Source organism: Microcaecilia unicolor, chromosome 10 (assembly GCF_901765095.1).
Source record: "Microcaecilia unicolor chromosome 10, aMicUni1.1, whole genome shotgun sequence".
Classification (NCBI taxonomy): domain Eukaryota; kingdom Metazoa; phylum Chordata; class Amphibia; order Gymnophiona; family Siphonopidae; genus Microcaecilia; species Microcaecilia unicolor.
The window spans coordinates 16,824,909-16,843,688 of NC_044040.1; the positions used below are offsets into that span (position 1 = coordinate 16,824,909).

The 18,780-nt window shown below is 46.2% G+C and overlaps 1 protein-coding gene across 1 annotated transcript in view; it reads left to right on the top strand.

Moving 5' to 3' along the window:
* The window catches only part of LOC115478860 (leucine-rich repeat and guanylate kinase domain-containing protein-like), a 53,638-nt gene that overhangs the window by 21,406 nt on the left and 13,452 nt on the right, over positions 1–18,780 (top strand). The window contains exons 5-9 of the mRNA XM_030216489.1: positions 1,200–1,389; positions 5,361–5,561; positions 6,539–6,807; positions 13,035–13,100; positions 15,734–15,896. Of these exons, the coding sequence (XP_030072349.1) occupies positions 1,200–1,389; positions 5,361–5,561; positions 6,539–6,807; positions 13,035–13,100; positions 15,734–15,896 (889 nt within the window). The remainder of the gene's footprint in view (positions 1–1,199; positions 1,390–5,360; positions 5,562–6,538; positions 6,808–13,034; positions 13,101–15,733; positions 15,897–18,780) is intronic.

The following is an 18,780-nucleotide window of genomic DNA, read 5'->3' on the forward strand; positions in this document are numbered from 1 at the left end:
ATGCCAAAAATTCCCAGGGCCCGGGCCTCCAAGGGGCACCCGGCGCCGCAGTCCCACCCGCCCTCCCTCGGCTCCGTCGATCATCCGCCACCGGGCCGGGCCCCCTCCATTCAAATCACAGCGCCTCACCACCTCGCTCCTTGTGAAAGCTCAGCAGCGGCAGTCTGCAGAGCGCCTCCCTTCGGGCCTTCCCTCCCTGTGTCCTGCCCTTGTCTGATGTAACTTCCGTGAGGGCAGGGACACAGGGAGGGAAGACCTGAAGGGAGGCGCTCTGCAGACTGCCGCTGCTGCGCTTTCACACGGAGCGAGCTGAGGCATTGTGATTTGAATTCAGGGGCCCGGCCCGGTGGTGGATGGACAGGGGGCAGCGGCGACAACGACCTCAGGGGGGGCACTCAGTGAAGCTACAAAGTAGTAAATTTAAAACAAATCGGAGAAAATATTTTTTCACTCAATGTTTAATTAAACTCTGGAATTTGTTGCCAGAGAATGTGGTAAAGACAGCTTGGCAGGGTTTTAAAAAGGTTTGGATAATTTCCTAAAAGTCCATAACCTATTATTAAGGTGGACTTTGGAAAACCCACTACTTATTTTTAGGATAAGCAGCATAAAGTATGTTTTACTGTTCTTGGATCTTGCCATGTACTTGTGACCTGGATTGGTTCCTGTTGGAAACAGGATATTGGGCTTGATGGGCCTTTGGTCTGTCCCAGTATGGAAGTGCTTATGTTCTTATGTATTGCTTCCTCATGCCCCCTCCCCATCCAGCATTTTCCTTCTTCTCCCCCCTCCCCCCCCCCCCCCCCCCCCACATCCTGACATTGCATCTCACTGGACCTGTGAGAGTGGCTTCAATTAAAAAAACCAACAAACACTGGGCTGTGAAGCTGATTGCACTACTAAGACTCTGCCAGTCCCACCCCCTCTGACACACCCTTTTTGAGCACCTTGTCGGGGTGGGGACCACCATGTTATCCATCTCCTCAAGCAGCATCTCGCCTTGAACTGCCCCTGCCTTCAGCATGTTACACTGGCTGATGAAGGGAGTATAACTCTTGAAAGCAGGTCACAAATTTATTCAAATAGCCCAGTTAAAAAGCATTGCCTACAACTTGGCTGTTCACACAGCATTGCGATAAATATTTTCTGTTTTTGTGGACTATGAAAGCTGAAAATGGTTTTTTTTTTCTGCGCTCCAGCATGGAAGGGGTTGGCGCTGTTCGCAACCTTGCAGTTTTAAACCTCAGTTACAATGCTATAACGGGCATGAGAGGGCTGGAACCATGTGGCCGACTGGTGCTGCTTAATATCTCCCACAATCAAGTGAGGACCATCAGAGACCTGCCCTTACTGAGCAGCCTGACCCAGCTCCATTTAGACTCCAACAAGGTAGCGACTTTTCTCACAATTATGACAGAACCTCTGTCCATAGTGCTGGTCTGAAGCAATTTTCTTGGCTTGGTAACACTAGATATCCTGTGTGGTGTAGTGATTGGAGGAGCCCTGAGCAATGAGCTCAGGACCCTCCTATGTCATAAACTCAAACTGTAACCTTCAGCAAGTCACTTTCCTGCTTATTTCGAAGGAGAAGGGCGGCCATCTTCTGACACAAATCGGGAGATGGCGGGCCTTCTCCTAAAGCCGGCCAAATCGGTATAATCGAAAGCCGATTTTGGCCGGCTTCAACTGCTTTCCATCGCAGGGCCGGCCAAAGTTCAAGGGGGCATGTCGGCAGGGTAGCGAAGGTGGGACTGGGGCGTGGTTAAGAGATGGCCGGCCTCGGCTGATAATGGAAAAAAGAAGGCCGGCCCTGACAAGCATTTGGCCGGCTTTACTTGGTCTCTTTTTGTTCACAACCAAGCCTTGAAAAGGTGCCCAAACTGACCAGATAACCACCGGAGGGAATCGGGGATCATCTCCCTTTACTCCCCCAGTGGTCACCAACCCCTCCCACCCCCCCCCCCCCCCAAAAAAATTAAATAACATTTTTTTGCCAACCTCTATGCCAGCCTGAAATGTCATACCCAGCTCCATGACAGCAGTATGCAGATCCCTGGAACAGTTTTTAGTGGGTGCAGTGCACTTCAGGCAGGCGGACCCAGGCCCATTCCCCCCACCTGTTACACTTGTGGTGGTAAATGGGAGCCCTCCAAAACCCACCCGAAACCCACTGTACCCACATGTACGTGCCCCCCTTCATCCCTAAGGGCTATGGTAGTGGTGTACAGTTGTGGGGAGTGGGGTTTGGGGGGCTCAGTATCCAAGGTAAGGGAGCTATGCACCTGGGATCAATTTGTGAAGTCCACTGCAGTGACCCCTAGGGTGCCCGGTTGGTGTCCTGGCATGTGAGGGGGACCAGTGCACTACAAATGCTGGCTTCTCTCATGACCAAATGGCTTGGATTTGGCCGGGTTTGAGATGGCCGCCATTAGTTTCCATTATCGGCGAAAACCAATGGCGGCCATCTCTAACGCCAGCGATCTCCTAAGGCAGGCCCAAATGTTGAGATTTGGCCGGCCCCAACCGTATTATCGAAACGAAAGATGGGTGGCCATCTTGTTTTGATAATACAGTCGGGTACGCCACTTAACGGGGCCGTCATTAGAGATGGCCACTCTTATAGATGGCTGGCCCCGTTCGATTATGCCCCTCTTTTAATAACTTCCATGCTTCAGGGACCAAATGGAGCTTTCAAAGAGCTGGCATTTCCCAATATTGAGGCTTCTTCACAATTCCCATGGGCTTCTTCGCATTCAGCGCATGCTAATTGGTAGCGCTACTTTGTAAAAGGACCCCTAAGTTTGTACCTGAGCTAATGGAGGGTTAACTTGGCGGTTTTTGCTAAAGATATGGAAAAGTTGGCGTTGTCACAATTGTCTGATTTTGTGGAGCACCATTTTTTGGACGTTTTCCAGTTTGTTTTTTGCTCTAAACATAATACAGAGACATTTTTGCTTTCTATGGTAAACGAGATCCATTCAGGATGTGATGGAGGTGAAAGTTTGTTGTTGTTTTTCATTGGATGTTGCTGCGGATATTCCTGGGTTCTTGGTTGAGCGTTTGCAGTCGTTTGGAATCTCTGGGAGGGTTCTTTCTCGGTTTTAATCTTTTTTTGACAGGGTGTACTTTTCAAGTGCTGCAAAATGTTTCTAAGTCTGAGTGACTGACTGTGAAGTCTGGTGTTCCCCAAGGTTCTAGTTCATCTGCTCATTTGTTTAATTTGTTCGTGCTTCCAGTTTGTAAGTTATTGACAAATTTAGGTGTTAGCTATCGTTTGTATGCAAATGAACTTCAGTTTTATTTTTTATTGCCTCCTGTCGTTGAAGAGGGTGTTAGATTAGTTGAGTATTGTCTTGGGGCAATACAAGCATGGATGAGTGCTGTCTTTGAATGTTGAGAAAACTCAAATTCTTTGGTTGTTTCGTTCAGGAGTACACTGTCCATTCTGTTTAGAAATGTTTCCCTTTTGGGTTCAGTAAAGAGTCTGGGAGTTATTCTGGATTCTTCACTCTCATTTAAGCAGCAAGTTGCAGCTGTTGTTAAAGTTGTGTTTTTTAAGATTCATTTAGTGGAAATGTACTTTCTGTAGAGAACTTTTGATCCGTGATGCAGAGCTATGTGCTTCCTCATTTGGATTACTGCAATGCTCTCTTTGTTGGTCTTCCTCAAATGTTGTTGAGATCACTGCAGGTGACTCAGAACTCCGCAGCTCAGATAATTGTTGGGAAGAGTAGGATGGAGCATATTACTCTTCCGTTGATTATTTTGCATTGGCTTCCAGTGGTCTGGTGCATTAAGTTTAAAATTTTGTGGTTGGTCTTCAAGGCCCTGCCCCAGTGGCCATTATGCAGGGTCTGATGGCCTGTAATCCCTTGGGGGGGGGGGGGGGGTTTGGATGCTTTGTCTGGTCCATCTTAAAGACTTGGTATACTGCCTTTCTCTGGTTTTTGCAACTACATTCAAAGTGGTTTATATAGTATATACAGCTACTTATTTGTACCTGGGGCAATGGAGGGTTGTGACTTATCCAGATTCACAAGGAGCTGCAGTGGGAATTGAACCCAGTTCCCCAGGCGCAAGGTCCACTGCACTAACCACTAGGCTACCTCTCCACTCCATTTGTTTATGTTTTCTGTAGCTGGGCCCAGTTTGTGGAATGCTGTTCCTTTGGAAATGTGCCAAATTGTTTCTTTGCCAATGTTTAAAAAGCAATTGAAAACATATTTGTTTCATGAGGCTTTCTGCTGATTATGGATTTTATGTTAGGTACAGCGTGATTTTAGGATTTATTTTTTTGTTTTTATGCATTTTACGTTTTATTATAGTTTTTTTTATATGTTTTATTGTAAGTGATGTTTTTACTTTATGGATGTTACATTGTAACCCACTTAGATGGATTGGATAGGTGGGATATAGATTTCAGAAATAAATAAGTAACTTGCCCAAGATCACAAGAAGATTTGAGCCAGACTCTCCTGGTTTGAGCTTAAACTTCTGTTTGTTACTGGTTTCTTGATCACCAGTGTATCGATACGTTACATGGAAGTGTCTCAGATTGTGGGGCACGTCATTTACATCACCTTATGGCACAAGCTAGATTGGCAATCATATTTTCCATGTACTGGCAGAGCAGTGTGGTGATTAAAGTCATGGGGCCAGAAAGTCAGCACTATTTAACTACCAGGAATAGCTCCTGGCAGGCCAGCTAATATTCTGGATGAGATAGCCGGTTATCTCCGCTGAATATTAGCGCTTAGTGGCTAGCTGCTAACCGGCTATGTTGCATGAGTTAGTCAGTTAAGCACGAATGTTCAGCGCTAACTGACTAAGTTTAGCGGTTAAGATGGGTCTGCTATTTATGCGGCCTGTTTTTAACCACTAAGCACTTAACCGGTTAGCATTGGCGTAGCTAGGTGGGGCACCAGGGGAGCGGCCTGCTCCCCCAAATGGAGTTCTGCCGGCACCTATTCTTTTTCGTCATGTTGCACTGAAAATGTTTGCCGGCGGAAGTCCGCTCTCACTCCCCACCGCGCCATCAACCTGGCTTCTGCTGGTTAGCCCTGAATATCGGGCTTAACCGGTTAAGTTGCCACAGACAGAACTGGATATTCAATGCTGGTCGCTGGATATGGCCTGACACTTAATATCCGGGCTCAGTGCCAGTGGCAGCAGCTAATTGCGCTGCCTGCCACTGGCTGAATTTCAGGGGGGGGGGGGGGTGGAATTTTGGAAACAGGACATCCAGGATTAAAATCCTTCTTTACCTGTAACTGCGCAAACACCAGGGCAGCTGGATATAGCACTGGGTGCATAGATATTGCTGAAAAAATATAGTCATTTGTTTGTTTATTTTCCTGCAGCTAAAGTCTCTGGAAGGTATTCAGGGCCTCCCTCGGCTTCGGGAGCTCTATGTTCAGAACAATATGATTTCCAGCCTGCTACCCCTGTCCTCCTCGCTGGCACTCAACGTCCTTGATGCTTCCAACAATGAGATCACTTCCCTGCTACAGACACTACAGATCCTCCGAGGGATCCGCCCCCTGAAGCAGCTGAAGCTCAAAGTGAGGACTCATTACGTAATCTCTTGCATCCAATTCTGCAACCCACTCTTACTAATGCTCCAAGCAGAGTCTCTCCTAGCACGAGATCCTCCCTGTGCTTACTGCTAACCTCCTCACCTTAAGAACATAAGAATAACCATACTGGGTCAGACCAATGGTCCATCTAGCCTAGTATCCTGCTTCCAAAAGTGGCCAATCCAGGTCTCAAGTACCTGATAGAAACCCAAATAGTAGCAACATTCCATGCTACTGATTCCAAGGCAAGCAGTGGCTTCTCCCGTGTCTGTCTCAACAGCAGACTATGGACTTTTCCTCCAGGAACTTGTCCAAACCTTTTTTAAACCCAGATACCCTAACCGCTGCTACCACATCCTCAGGCAATGATATACAGAGCTTAATTATTCTTTTAGTGAAAAAATATTTCCTCCTATTTGATTTAAACGTATTTTGTAGACCTCAATCCTATCCTCCCTCAGCTGTCTCTTTTCTAAGCTGAATTCCTTAACCTTTTTAGCCTTTTCTCATATGGGAGTACAAAGACTAGAGGGCACTCAATGAAGTTACATGGAAATACGTTTAAAACAAATAGGAGGAAATATTTTTTCACTCAAAGAATAATTAAGCTCTGGGACTCGTTGCCAGAGGATGTGGTAACAGCGGTTAGTGTATCTGAGTTTAAAAAAGGTTTGGACAAGTTCCTGGAGGAAAAGTCCATAGTCGTCTATTGAGATAGACATGGGGGAAGCCACTGCTTCAGTAACATGGAATGTTACTAGTATTTGGATTTCTGCCAGGTATTTATGACCTGGATTGGCCACTGTTGGAAGCAGGATTCTGGGCTAGATGGACCATTGGTCCGACCCAGTTTGGCTGTTCTTATATTTTTGGGGTGCTGCTGTGTAGATTTTTTGCAGGGATATGTGACACTGATTCCTGTATTGAACTTTTTTTCTTTCTTTCCACCTGACTTTCGGAAGGGAAACCCCTTGGCTCGGGACAACCGTTATATCACTGTAGTGAAACAGTCCACCATGGTGGAGATCCTGGACAACTCACTTCTGAGGGACCCCAGTGCGGCAGTGCTGGATCACTGTTTCTCCGGAGACTTCCTTCCCACCAGCCTACTGGATGTTGGAGAGAACAAGGAGGCATTGAAAGACTTGGTTAGGAAGAGCTTTCTAATGAAACTGCAGAAGCAACAGGAAAATGTGGAGAGCATCGTACATTTCCTTCACAGCAGAATACTGTAAGGAATTAGAACAGAAGCGGGGGGTAATGGCAGGATACTGTAAGGAAAGTCCTATGCGGAATAGAAGAGGAGAAAGCGCAAGGACTATTAGAAAAATGTAACGGGAAGGAATAATTGAACAGAAAGGTCTTATCCCTGGCTGCAGGACATATTGCAAGGTTGGTGGGAAGCAAAAAATGGCAAAATGTTGTGAAAATGTGTTACTATCCTGCTTATAATCGAAATAGAAAAACGCCTATATTGTGACCCAAATCGGGAGATAGACGTTTATCTCACAAAAACGAATAAAGCGGTATAATCGAAAGCCGAATTTGGACGTTTTCAACTGCACTCCGTCGCGGATGCGGACAAAGTTGACGGGGGCGTGGTGAAGGCGGAACTGGGGCGTGGTTATCGGCCGGTCAGAGATGGGCGCCTTTCGCCGATAATGGAAACAAAATATGCGTTTTTAGCCAGAATTTAGGGCACTTTTCCTGGACCCTGTTTTTTCCACGAATAAGGCCCCAAAAAGAGCCCTAAATGACCAGATGACCACTGGAGGGAATCGGGGATGACCTCCCCTGACTCCCCTAGTGGTCACAAACCCCCTCCCACCACAAAAATATGCCGTTTCACAACTTTTTATGTTCACCCTCAAATGTCATACCCACCTCCCTGGCAGCAGTATGCAGGTCACTGGAGCAGTTATTAGGGGGTGCAGTGGACTTCAGGCAGGTGGACCCAGGCCCATCCCCCCCCCACCTGTTACACTTGTGCTGGTAAATGGGAGCCCTCCAAACCGCCCCCCAAACCCACTGTACCCACATGTAGGTGCCCCCCTTCACCCCTTAGGGCTATAGTAATGGTGTAGACTTGTGGGTGGTGGGTTTTGAGGGGGATTTGGGGGGCTCAACACACAAGGGAAGGGTGCTATGCACTTGGGAGCTCTTTTACCTTTTTTTTTGTTTTTGTAAAAGTGTCCCCTAGGGTGCCCGGTTGGTGTGAGGGGGACCAGTGCACTACGAATCCTGGCCCCTCCCACGAACAAATGCCTTGGATTTATTCGTTTTTGAGCTGGGCGCTTTCATTTTCCATTATCGCTGAAAAACAAAAACGCCCAGCTCACAAATTGTCGAATAAAACATGGACGTCTATTTTTTTCGAAAATACGGTTCGGTCCGTCCCTTTATGGACCCGTTCTCGGAGATAAACGCCCATGGAGATAGACGTTTTCGTTCAATTATGCCCCTCTATGTCTTCTCTTTTCTAAAAGATTTTTAGTTTAAGATTTGCACTTGACAGCAGCGAGAGTAAATGGGATCCTATAGAGCAGGTAGTACACAGGTTTCCATTTGCTACCCTGACATCTTGCTTCAGTGCCACTGTGTATTACAAACCACCTCAAAAATGCCAGTTTCATGGTTTTGCTTCTTAATTTCGCTGTCCTTACACATCCAGTGTTGTAAAATGTGGCATCTCAGAGGTGACACTTACACCATGTAGGTTGCAAAATTTCCACTTAAATGTGTAAATACTGGCATTTACATATTCAAAACACCGATGATCCTCTATTTTTGACCCTGTTTTTTTTTTTCCAAAAAGGCTGTCGCTACTGGACATGCTGCCAGTTACATATTTTTTTTTTGTTACATTTGTACCCTGCGCTTTCCCACTCACGGCAGGCTCAATGCGGCTTACATGGGGCAATGGAGGGTTAAGTGACTTGCCCAGAGTCACAAGGAGCTGCCTGTGCCTGAAGTGGGAATCGAACTCAGTTCCTCAGTTCCCCAGGACCAAAGTCCACCACCCTAACCACTAGGCCACTCCTCCACTGTTGCTACTATTTGAGATTCTACATGGAATGTTGCTATTCCATGTAGAAGTCGGCCCTTGCAGATCACCAATGTGGCCGCGCAGGCTTCTGCTTCTGTGAGTCTGACGTCCTGCACGTACGTGCAGGACGTCAGACTCACAGAAACAGAAGCCTGCGCAGCCTTCTAAATGGAATGTTGCTAGTGGAATAGCAACATTCCATGTAGAATCTCCAACAGTAGCAACATTCCATGTAGAATCTCCAATAGTAACAACAGAATCTCCAATAGTAACAACATTCCATGTAGAATCTCCAATAGTAGCAACATTCCATGTAGAATCTCCAATAGTCAACAGAATCTCCAATAGTAGAAACATTCCATCTAGAATCTCCAATAGTAGCAACATTCCATGTAGAATCTCCAACAGTAGCAACATTCCATGTAGAATCTCCAACAGTAGCAACATTCCATGTAGAATCTCCAATAGTCAACAGAATCTCCAATAGTAGAAACATTCCATCTAGAATCTCCAATAGTAGCAACATTCCATGTAGAATCTCCAACAGTAGCAACATTCCATGTAGAATCTCCAATAGTAACAACAGAATCTCCAATAGTAACAACATTCCATGTAGAATCTCCAATAGTATCTATTTTATTTTTGTTACATTTGTACCCTGCGCTTTCCCACTCATGGCAGGCTCAATGCGGCTTACATGGGCAATGGAGGGTTAAGTGACTTGCCCAGAGTCACAAGGAGCTGCCTGTGCCTGAAGTGGGAATCAAACTCAGTTCCTCAGTTCCCCAGGACCAAAGTCCACCACCCTAACCACTAAGCTACTCAGTTGGGCCCAGGGCAGCCGGTGCTGCTGCCACCACTGCTCCCACCACTTGGGCTGTTGCCGCTGCCCACATCCCTCCCCCCCCCCCACTTGGGCTGCCCCCACCCCTTTACCTTCCTACGTCTGCTCCTCTATTAGTCTGTCATTCTCCTGCTCCCCTGTGTCCATGACCTGGTTTAGCACATTAACACAATCACCTGTGTCCCGACATACAGGAACAAAAGAGAGACAGACTCCACCCTGACCTCAGGTAGCAGATTGCCTTGAGCTGCCTCTGGGTGAAAGCAGAAGCGTAGCCAGGTTGAAGGCGTGGGGGGAGTGGAGAGCGGACTGCCGACCAGGGCCGCCGAGAGACTAGGCCGGGCCCGGGACAAGGCCACCCCGCCTCTGACCCCCACCGCTGCCACCCCCCATCGCTCCCCCTGCCGCTCCCCCCGCTGCTGCTGCCCCCCATCGCACCCCCGCCGCTGCAGTCCCCGGTCTCACCTGCCTGCCTCTACGGCTCCGGACCCCCTGCATTCAAAGCGGCAGTCGTAGATTGCCTCTCTTGAGTCGCAGATCACCTCTCTTCCCTCCCTGTGTCCCGCCCTCATCTGATGTAACTTCCAGTTTCTGCGAGAGCGGGACACAGGGAGGGAAGAGAGGCGATCTGCGACTCAAGAGAGGCAATCTGTGACTGCTGCTTCGAATGCATGGGGCCCGGAGTCAAGGAGGCAGGCAGGTGAGACTGGGAACTGCAGCACTGGTGGCCAGACCCCGGCGCCGGGGCCCCCTTGGAGGCCTGGGCCCGGGGAATTTTGCCCCCTGCCCCCCCTCTCAGTGGCCCTGCTGCCGACAGCTCTGGCGTGTATTTTAAACGCGACAGATCATGTGAAAGATAGGCGCCAGTGCCGTTGGAAGTCCGTTTGGGGGAGCGGGCCACTTCCCTGGTGACCCACCTAGCTATACCTGTGGGTGAAAGTCACAGAGACATAGAGGGTAATGGGTAATTTTATAAGTTATTTTTACGCCTAAACCCCTGGAGTCTATATAGTGCGACTTATGTTCCTTGCGCAAATCTAGTCATATTCTGGATTTGTGTGCGCAAGTTAATTAGCTATTAAGCCAATCAATGCTGATAATTGCTACTTAACAAGCAATTATTGACACTAATTGGCATTAAATAGAATTTACGTGCACAACTGTCTAATTGTATTCTGTAAAGTGAAGCGCATAAATTCTAAAGCACATAGTAGGAAGAGGGGGCTTGGCCATGGGTGCAGGAAGGACGGGTCATAAGCACATAAGTATAAGCACCGCCACACTGGGAAAAGACCAAGGGTCCATCAAACCCAGCATCCTGTCTCTGACAGCGGCCAATCCAGGCTTCAAGAACCTGCAACCCCCCTCCCCAAAAAATAATTTTTAATAATGTTGAATGGACTTTTCCTTCAGGAATCTGTCCAAACCCCCTTTAAATTCCGTAAGGCCAGCTGCTGTCACTACATTCTCTGGCAACGAGTTCCAGAGTCTAACTACACACTGAGTAAAGAAAACTTTTCTCCTATTTGTTTTAAATCTACCATATTCTAGCTTCATCTTGTGTCCCCTGGTTTTGTTGTTGTTTGAAAGTGTAAACAAACGCTTCACATCTGTCCGCTCTATTCCGCTCATTATCTTGTAGACTTCTGTCATATCACCCCTCAGCCGCCTTTTCTCCAAGCTGAACAGCCCTAACCGTCTCAGCCTTTCCTCATAGGGAAGTCGTTCCATCCCTTTTATCATTTTCGTCGCCCTTCTCTGCACCTTCTCCAATTCCTTTATATCTTTTTTGAGATGCGGCGACCAGAATTGGAGACAATATTCGAGGTGCTGTCGCACCATAGAACAGCATTATAACGTCTTCGTGTTTGTTTTCCATCCCTTTCCTAACAATACTCAATATTAGGTGCGCTTTCTTAGCCGCCGCCGCACACTGAGCAGAAGTTTCCAACATCTCGTCAACGATGACTCCCAGATCCCTTTCTAGGTCTGTGACTCCTAACGCGGAACCTTGCATGACATAGCTGTAATTCGGGTTCCTCTTACCCACATGCATCACTTTGCACTTGTCAACATTGAACTTCATCTGCCACTTGGATGCCCAATCCCCCAGTCTTGTGAGGTCCTCCTGTAATCTTTCACACTCCTCCTGCGACTTGACGACCCACGGGCATTTCTAAAAACTATGTGCATTGTTAGAGAATATATCCAGTATGGGGCCTAATTTAGGCGTCGGCGTTTATGCCAAGTTTTTACTTGGTGTAACTTCTCACGACTAAATTAAGTCACGCGGATGGGTGCTAGGTATATTCTATAAACCGTGTGTAAGTTTAAGCGTGCTTTGTAGAATACGCCTATATATTTTTTTTTTCGTTGCCACTTTTTTTTAGGCATGATATATAGAATCTAGTCCAAAGTGCTGGGCTCATATACAGTTAGAACATAAACAACTGTATAAGTTCTCTGTACATGCACAACTTGTAAGCAATGAGAATAATATGAAAATAATGGGCGGAAAAAGCCCCAAGAAGCTCCCAGCTATCTGCTGCTTAAGCAGAGAAGGGCGACAAAGATGATTAAGGGGATGGGACGACTTTCCTATGAGGAAAGGCTAATGTGTCTGGGGCTCTTCAGCTTGGAGAAAAGGCAGCTGAGGGGTGATATGATAGAGGTATGTAAAATAATGAGTGGAGTGGAAAAGATAGATATGGAGCGTCTGTTTACGCTTTCCAAAAATACTAGGACAAGGGGGCATGCGATGAAGCTGGAGTGCAGTAAGTTTAAAACAAATAAGAGAAAATGTTTCTTTACTCAGCGCGTAATTTGACTCTGCAATTCGTTGCCGGAGAATGTGGTTAAGGCGGTTAGCTTAGCAGAGTTTAAGAAAGGTTTGGACGGCTTCCTGAAGGAAAAGGCCATAGAATGTTATTAAATGGACATAGGGAAAAATCCACTATCCTAGGACAAGCAGTACAAAATGCTTTGCTCTGTGGATCTTGTCGGGTGATTGTGACCTGGATTGGCCACTGTCAGAGACAGGGTGCTGAGCTATATGGACCTTTGGTCTGTCCTAGTGTGGCAATGCTTATGTTTTATGTCTTATGACTTCTTCATGATCGGCAGAAAAAAACCTCCCAAACAGCAAAACTTAACAGCAACAAGATTTCAAAAAGTACTCAGCTGCATGATCTTTCTCCCAGGAAGGCAAAAACCATACCCTTTTTAATGGACGTGAAGATGCGATTTCTTTGATTATCCCGAATACCACATTGGTGTACTTATGCTGGCTCAGCAGCCAGCCCAGAGCATCTGCACTTCTGTAGAACAAATGAGCATAGGCTGGGGTGGGAAGGACAAAATGCTGAGTTAGGGAATAAATTTGCAAATGCAATCACACAGCTTGCCAGGATGGATAAGATGAGAAAGTATGACAGACTGACCGGGCATGTAATCCCAGCTGTACAAAGGAATAGCGTGGCCCTGGGGTTTATGGCCAGTCTGTCAATGGTGTACAGGGGGTTCTCCCTGGGATTCAGAGACACTAAAGCATGTTCTGTCTCTATTTCAGGAGTCTGCAGGAAGAGGTGAAAGAGTTTGAAGACAGCCTGCGGATAGAAATGGAAGGCTGTATAAGGTAACTTGATATGTAACGTCTGTACAGTGTGGGATATGATGTAAGTTGAAGGGCTATGGTGCCGATATTCAAAGCGATTTAAACGGGGCAGTGGCACATAACAGGAGAGTGTCACTGATTAACCCCACAGACAGCCCAAACAAAACGTGGGCAGGTCAGGGGCGACGCTGGAGGTAGCACTGGGAAAGAGCTTGCGGTAATGCAGATGCTGGCAGTATTCAGTGCCGGCACCCGCATAGCTATGTGGCTTAATTTAGGATACCTCAAAAGCTGTCCTAAATAAGGTCGCAAAGCTATGAGGATGTCGGCACTGAATACCGGTCCAGCACTCACATAACATTTTTTTTTTGCTAAAAAACAAGCCCCCAATCCTCCTCCTGTCCCCTTTTTCCCTCTCCCCTCCCCTCCCTCCCTCCCAGCCTGTGGCAACCCCCCCCCCCCCATAAGTCTCTCGCCACCCTCCCCACCTGTCTTGGGGCCTATCTATTTCCCTTGTAGTTCAGCACAGTCGGTGGGGGAAGGAGCACAGCCCCCTCGCTCCTGACCTTTGTGGCGTCTCTCCAAAATCGCTGCCGTGGCAGCTCACTGTGCGTACCACGAGCAGCTGCAAGAGTTTGTGGCAGCCATTCTGGAGAGACGCTGCAAGGGGCAGGAGTGAGGGGGCTGTGCTCTTGCCACAAAAAACCAACCCCACTGGACGACAAGGGATACAGTTAGGCTCGGGGGGATGGCCTACATGGATGGCTGGGAGGGGATGGAGTTTTCATGCTGTGGACTGGGGGGGGGAGGGGGAGGGAAAGAGGGAATATTGTTTGGGGCAGGAGAAGACTTGGGGGCTTTAAAAAAAAAAAAATCAAGTTATGCAGGCCCTGGCTGAATATTGGCTGGGCCTACATAGGTTTCAGCACCTGTAACGGTATCAGTTTATTACTGAAATATGTAGCATGTTTGCTGGATTATATATACACCAATATATTTGTGTATCTTTTGAAGATATATGTTTGTGCAGCTTTTGGAGAATAGTTTCATTTCAAGCCTCTCTCTCTCCATTCCTTTTTAACTACACACACTTAACAAACACAAAAGAGCTTCCTCTGCCCTCCCACCTAACAAAAGATGGACTAAGGTGGGCACCTGAATACTCAGGAGAAGCATAAACAGGACATTTGCTTGTCAAAGGTATACCTGCCCCTCCCATCAGCTTCCAGACATGTGCAGAAAGGAAGGACTTGTAATGTGTATCTGCCCCAGAGACTGAACAGGACATCAAAAGACATTTGCCAGCAAAATCCAGACTAAGTCTCGTGATGTCATAAGACATGAGACCAACTCAGGGGTCGTGTGCAGACATGAGACTACATTAACCATAATGCCTTGCAAAATATCCAAGACATGCACACACCATGCTTCTCTGCTAACACACCCAGCCTGCTCCAAATTATCCCCCAATATTCAGAGCCGGTGCCCGGACATGGCCCGGCACTGAATATCGTGGGATAATATAGCCGACAACAATTACTGTTTAAAAAAATGCTGACCACCACCGGCTGAATATCGTGGGCTGTGTGTATATACCTGCCCATATAAGGTGTAATTGAGATGTATATGTGTGACTCCCTGCCCTGCTTGAGTTATCTGCAGCAGGGCCCATTTTATTCCTATGGGCCCTGCTGCAGATAACTCGAGCTAAGCTTTAGTAAATCTTTGCTTATACCCTACACTGTCAATCAAAATGTTCTATTACGTATTGTGTTGACGTTGTAAGAAGTATACTATGCCGTACTTTGTATTGTTATTTGAATATTTTTACTGCTGTAATTGTCTATTGCTGATGTTTGATTTATTCTTACTGTACACCGCCTTGAGTGAATTCTTTCAAAAAGGCGGTAAATAAATCCTAATAAATAAAATAAATACAGTTGGCCAGCACTGAATATTCACCTAGCCGGTTAAGTTTGAGCTGGCCCAAAATAACCCCAGATATTCAATGCTGGTCACTGGAAACGGCCTGGCATTGAATATCCGGGGTCAGCGCCAATCGTGGCATTTATGCAGGTTGCCTCCTGTGGTCTGAACATCGGGCCCCTTGTCTTTAGATTTATTCTCCTTCCTGCATCCTAGACCCCCTCATTAGTGTAGATAGATTTAGAAACAATTCTGTTTACTCACTAATGAAGTGCAAGTTTTTTTTCACAATGTCTGGTGAAAACTGCTAAAACTTACAATTGTCAGTAATTCATTGAAGGTAATTTCTTACAACTTGAAGACATAAATGTTAACCCTAAGTTTTCCAGATCCACAATAGAAAGCTGCATATATCTATATTTATTTATTTATTACATTTCCATATATATGTATACTGTGGTGTGTGTGTATACCTAAGATAATATAACCTCTGTGAGACTCATCTTCTGTCTCTCTTGGCTATACTTGCCCATTATTTTTAAACAGTAAGAGCGTGTAGACTATTGACAATGGGAGACACGAACTGTGGCCCTCTACAGCACCTCAGAGCTGTTTGAAACTTAAAAATCTTTTTTCTACACGTCTTAGCTCTGGAAAGTAATCCTTTTTCTTTTTGGGTTTTCCCAGATGTCTCTACCTCTGTTGTAAATGTTTTCATTCTCTTGCAGATATATCAACGCCACTCCCTCTGAGGATTTTCAGAGCATTGATCCACAGAAGGTGCCCAAAGCTATGGAGCAACATCTGTTCACCAAATTCTGGAAGAGGTGGGACTGTGGCAAAAGGAGACCAGGAAAGCTGCCCTTTACAGACCTGGTGAAGCCAGAGGAAGTAAGAAGCACATTTAGAAGGATTAATCTGGGGCTGGCCAGGAGGGGGGGTTGGGCTCAGTGACACAGCTGAACTCTCTCATACAAAGGGACCTGAGTTAGATCTTCCATTTCCTAGGTTAGGTCACATGCAGGTGACACCTGAAGAGTTACAGACGGAGCCCTGGTTTGTGAGTCCTGTTGATAGGGAGTATAAAAATTGGTGACCTCCTCCCCCCCCCCAGTTATTTATGAATGAAGGCCAATGACACAAATTCTGAATAAGTTGAAAATATAAAGCAGCAACATAGTAAGTGACGGCAGATAAAGACTCTCAACGGTCCATCTTGTCTGCCCAACAGTCACACTGTGAGCAGGTCACCCTTCCAAGACCTGGCCAGGGCTGACCCTGCTTAGCTTCCTCTTCACCTTTTACAAATGTTCACCAACACCAGGCTTCTTATAACTAATAAAGGTTTTATTAGTTGCCACTTAACATAATCTTCACGGCTTATTTCTTCTTTAACTTAAACATTTCTTCTTCAATTCAAACATTTCTTCTTTAACTCAACCATAACCAAAAAGGCATTTACTCAGAGTCTTCTAATTAAACCCTTTTCAGACTTAAAGCAGTTCCTCAAACTTTCACAGTTCAAACAGCCAAACAAAAGCATTTACTTTTCTTTCTCAGAGGGTAGTGCAGCTGCCCCCCTTTTCAGCAGAGCTCTTCAAAAATCCACAGAGTTCCGCCAGTACCTTCAAGGGGATCTTCCTCCTCTAGCTGCCAGGTCTCCAGCTCCTGTCTTCTCTTTCCTCACACAGGCAGGTATAAGGTGGTTAATTAGCTTCTCCACCCCTTTAGGCTCTTCCCCCTAATTCCAGGCAGGACCCAGCCCACAACCATTTACACCTGTTTCCAGCCCAGGACTCTCCTTGGTCCTAGCAACCTCCACCTGGACATTCCCCTACTGGCTCCCTCTAGTGACTCATCCTGGACATTTCCCCCATTTCTATGGGAACAGTGCCATCTAGTGGCTTACCCAGGATAGGACAGCCCCTTATTCTTCACAACACTCATTATTAAGTCATGAATAAATCAATAATGAATGTGATATTAGTGTTTCTGGGACATAGACCATAGAAGTCTGCCTGGCTCAGTCCTTATGTTCCAACTACTGGAGTTGCCATCAAAGCCCATGCCAGCCTATACAAATCTGTCTTGTCATTTTCGGGACCCGTCGTTCTTCAAAAAGGTGTGGGATGAGTGCAGCAGATCTCTATTTAGAAAATGGATGGTATAACTAAACACCCAACTTAAATGGCTGCATGTGTGTGGATGTGAGTAACACTTGGATGGTGACTTCAGCTTTCAAGAACTAAGTCCGGTGTAGGCCTGTGTTCTGTGGATGGCAATCCAGTATAGGATGAACTGGAAAGGGCTTCAGTGGCAACTTCAGTAGCTGGAACCAAGGACATTGCTGGGCAGACTTTTACGGTCTGTGTCCCGCAAATGGTAAGACGAATTTGGATAGGCTGGAGTGGGCTTTGACAGCAACTCCAGTAGTTGGAACATAAGGACAGAGCAACATCTGAGCTAGACATACAGCTTTCTGAGCTAGACATAAAATAAAGATGTCATTCACATAAGATAAAGAGAAAATGTTTAGAGATTGTAGGTACCCTCCAAGATGACTCATATATATATTAAAAAGCTGAGGCGACAGAGGCGAACCCTGGGGCACACCACAGCCTGGCGTTGGAGGTTTCACTGTTCTCCAAAACACTATATTGCCTTATACTCAAAACTAATGAAAACCATTTCAATACCTAGGCTTAAATTAAACCTCTTCTCCTGTCCCCTTACCCATCCCACTCAGTTGGAAAAGCAACAATTCATGATCAATGGTATCAAACGCAGCCAAAATGTTGAACTGTGGAGTGTTCTGGGGAGATCAGAATTGGGGGACCATTGGGAGAGGGTCTAGGCAAAGGGAGGGAGGGAAGTTGAGAGGAGGGGGAATACTGATTGCCACAGGCTGAATATCTTCCCCTAAATATATATGTGGGTTTTCAGTGGCACTAACCATACAGAGAGTGGCAGGGTGGAATTAGGGCAGAGGAGTATTGAAACGACCATGGATACAGTTAGTGGCAATATTCAGTTACTATCCATATAGAAATCCAAAATATAGAACAGGAAAAGTTCTCTACGATGACGAATCACAGAAGGCAAAAGTAGAGACTAATAGACGATTCACCACTGGAGACGTGAATCCAACAGTCTTTATTATATCAGAGATAACGACCCGACACAGGCCGTGTTTCGACGCCAAAAAGCGTCTGCATCAGGGGTCAATAAATACACCAAGTAATGAATGCAAAACGAAGAGTCCTACTTGTATATGTGTTGTCAACTCACTGATCACGTAGCACCAAACAGAATATGCTGGATACAAACTATCAGAGCAAAATCCCAAACAGAATATGCTGGATACAAACTGATAGTTCGGGTCGTTATCTCTGATATAATAAAGACTGTTGGACTCACGTCTCCAGTGGTGAATCGTCTATTAGTCTCTACTTTTGCCTACTATCCATATAGATAAATGGTTTAATTTAAGCCCATGAAAAGTGATCCTATATCAGTGTGTTTTTTCTAGAATAAAAGGTGCTGGTACTCAAATGCTAGGCCACCCTTCAGGGGTGAGATGATCAGTGATGGACCCACCCCACATTAGCCAGGCCCCCTGCAACCAGTCACAGAATGTATGACAAGGCTGAATTGACATGTAGAGCCTGAGCTCTTTCATTAAAACTTGGGGATCATGGGTCAATTTTAGCAGACAATGGAAAAGGTGCCGGTACTCAGTAGTACCCCCAAGTACTCCCTCAAAAAAAGTCCTGTC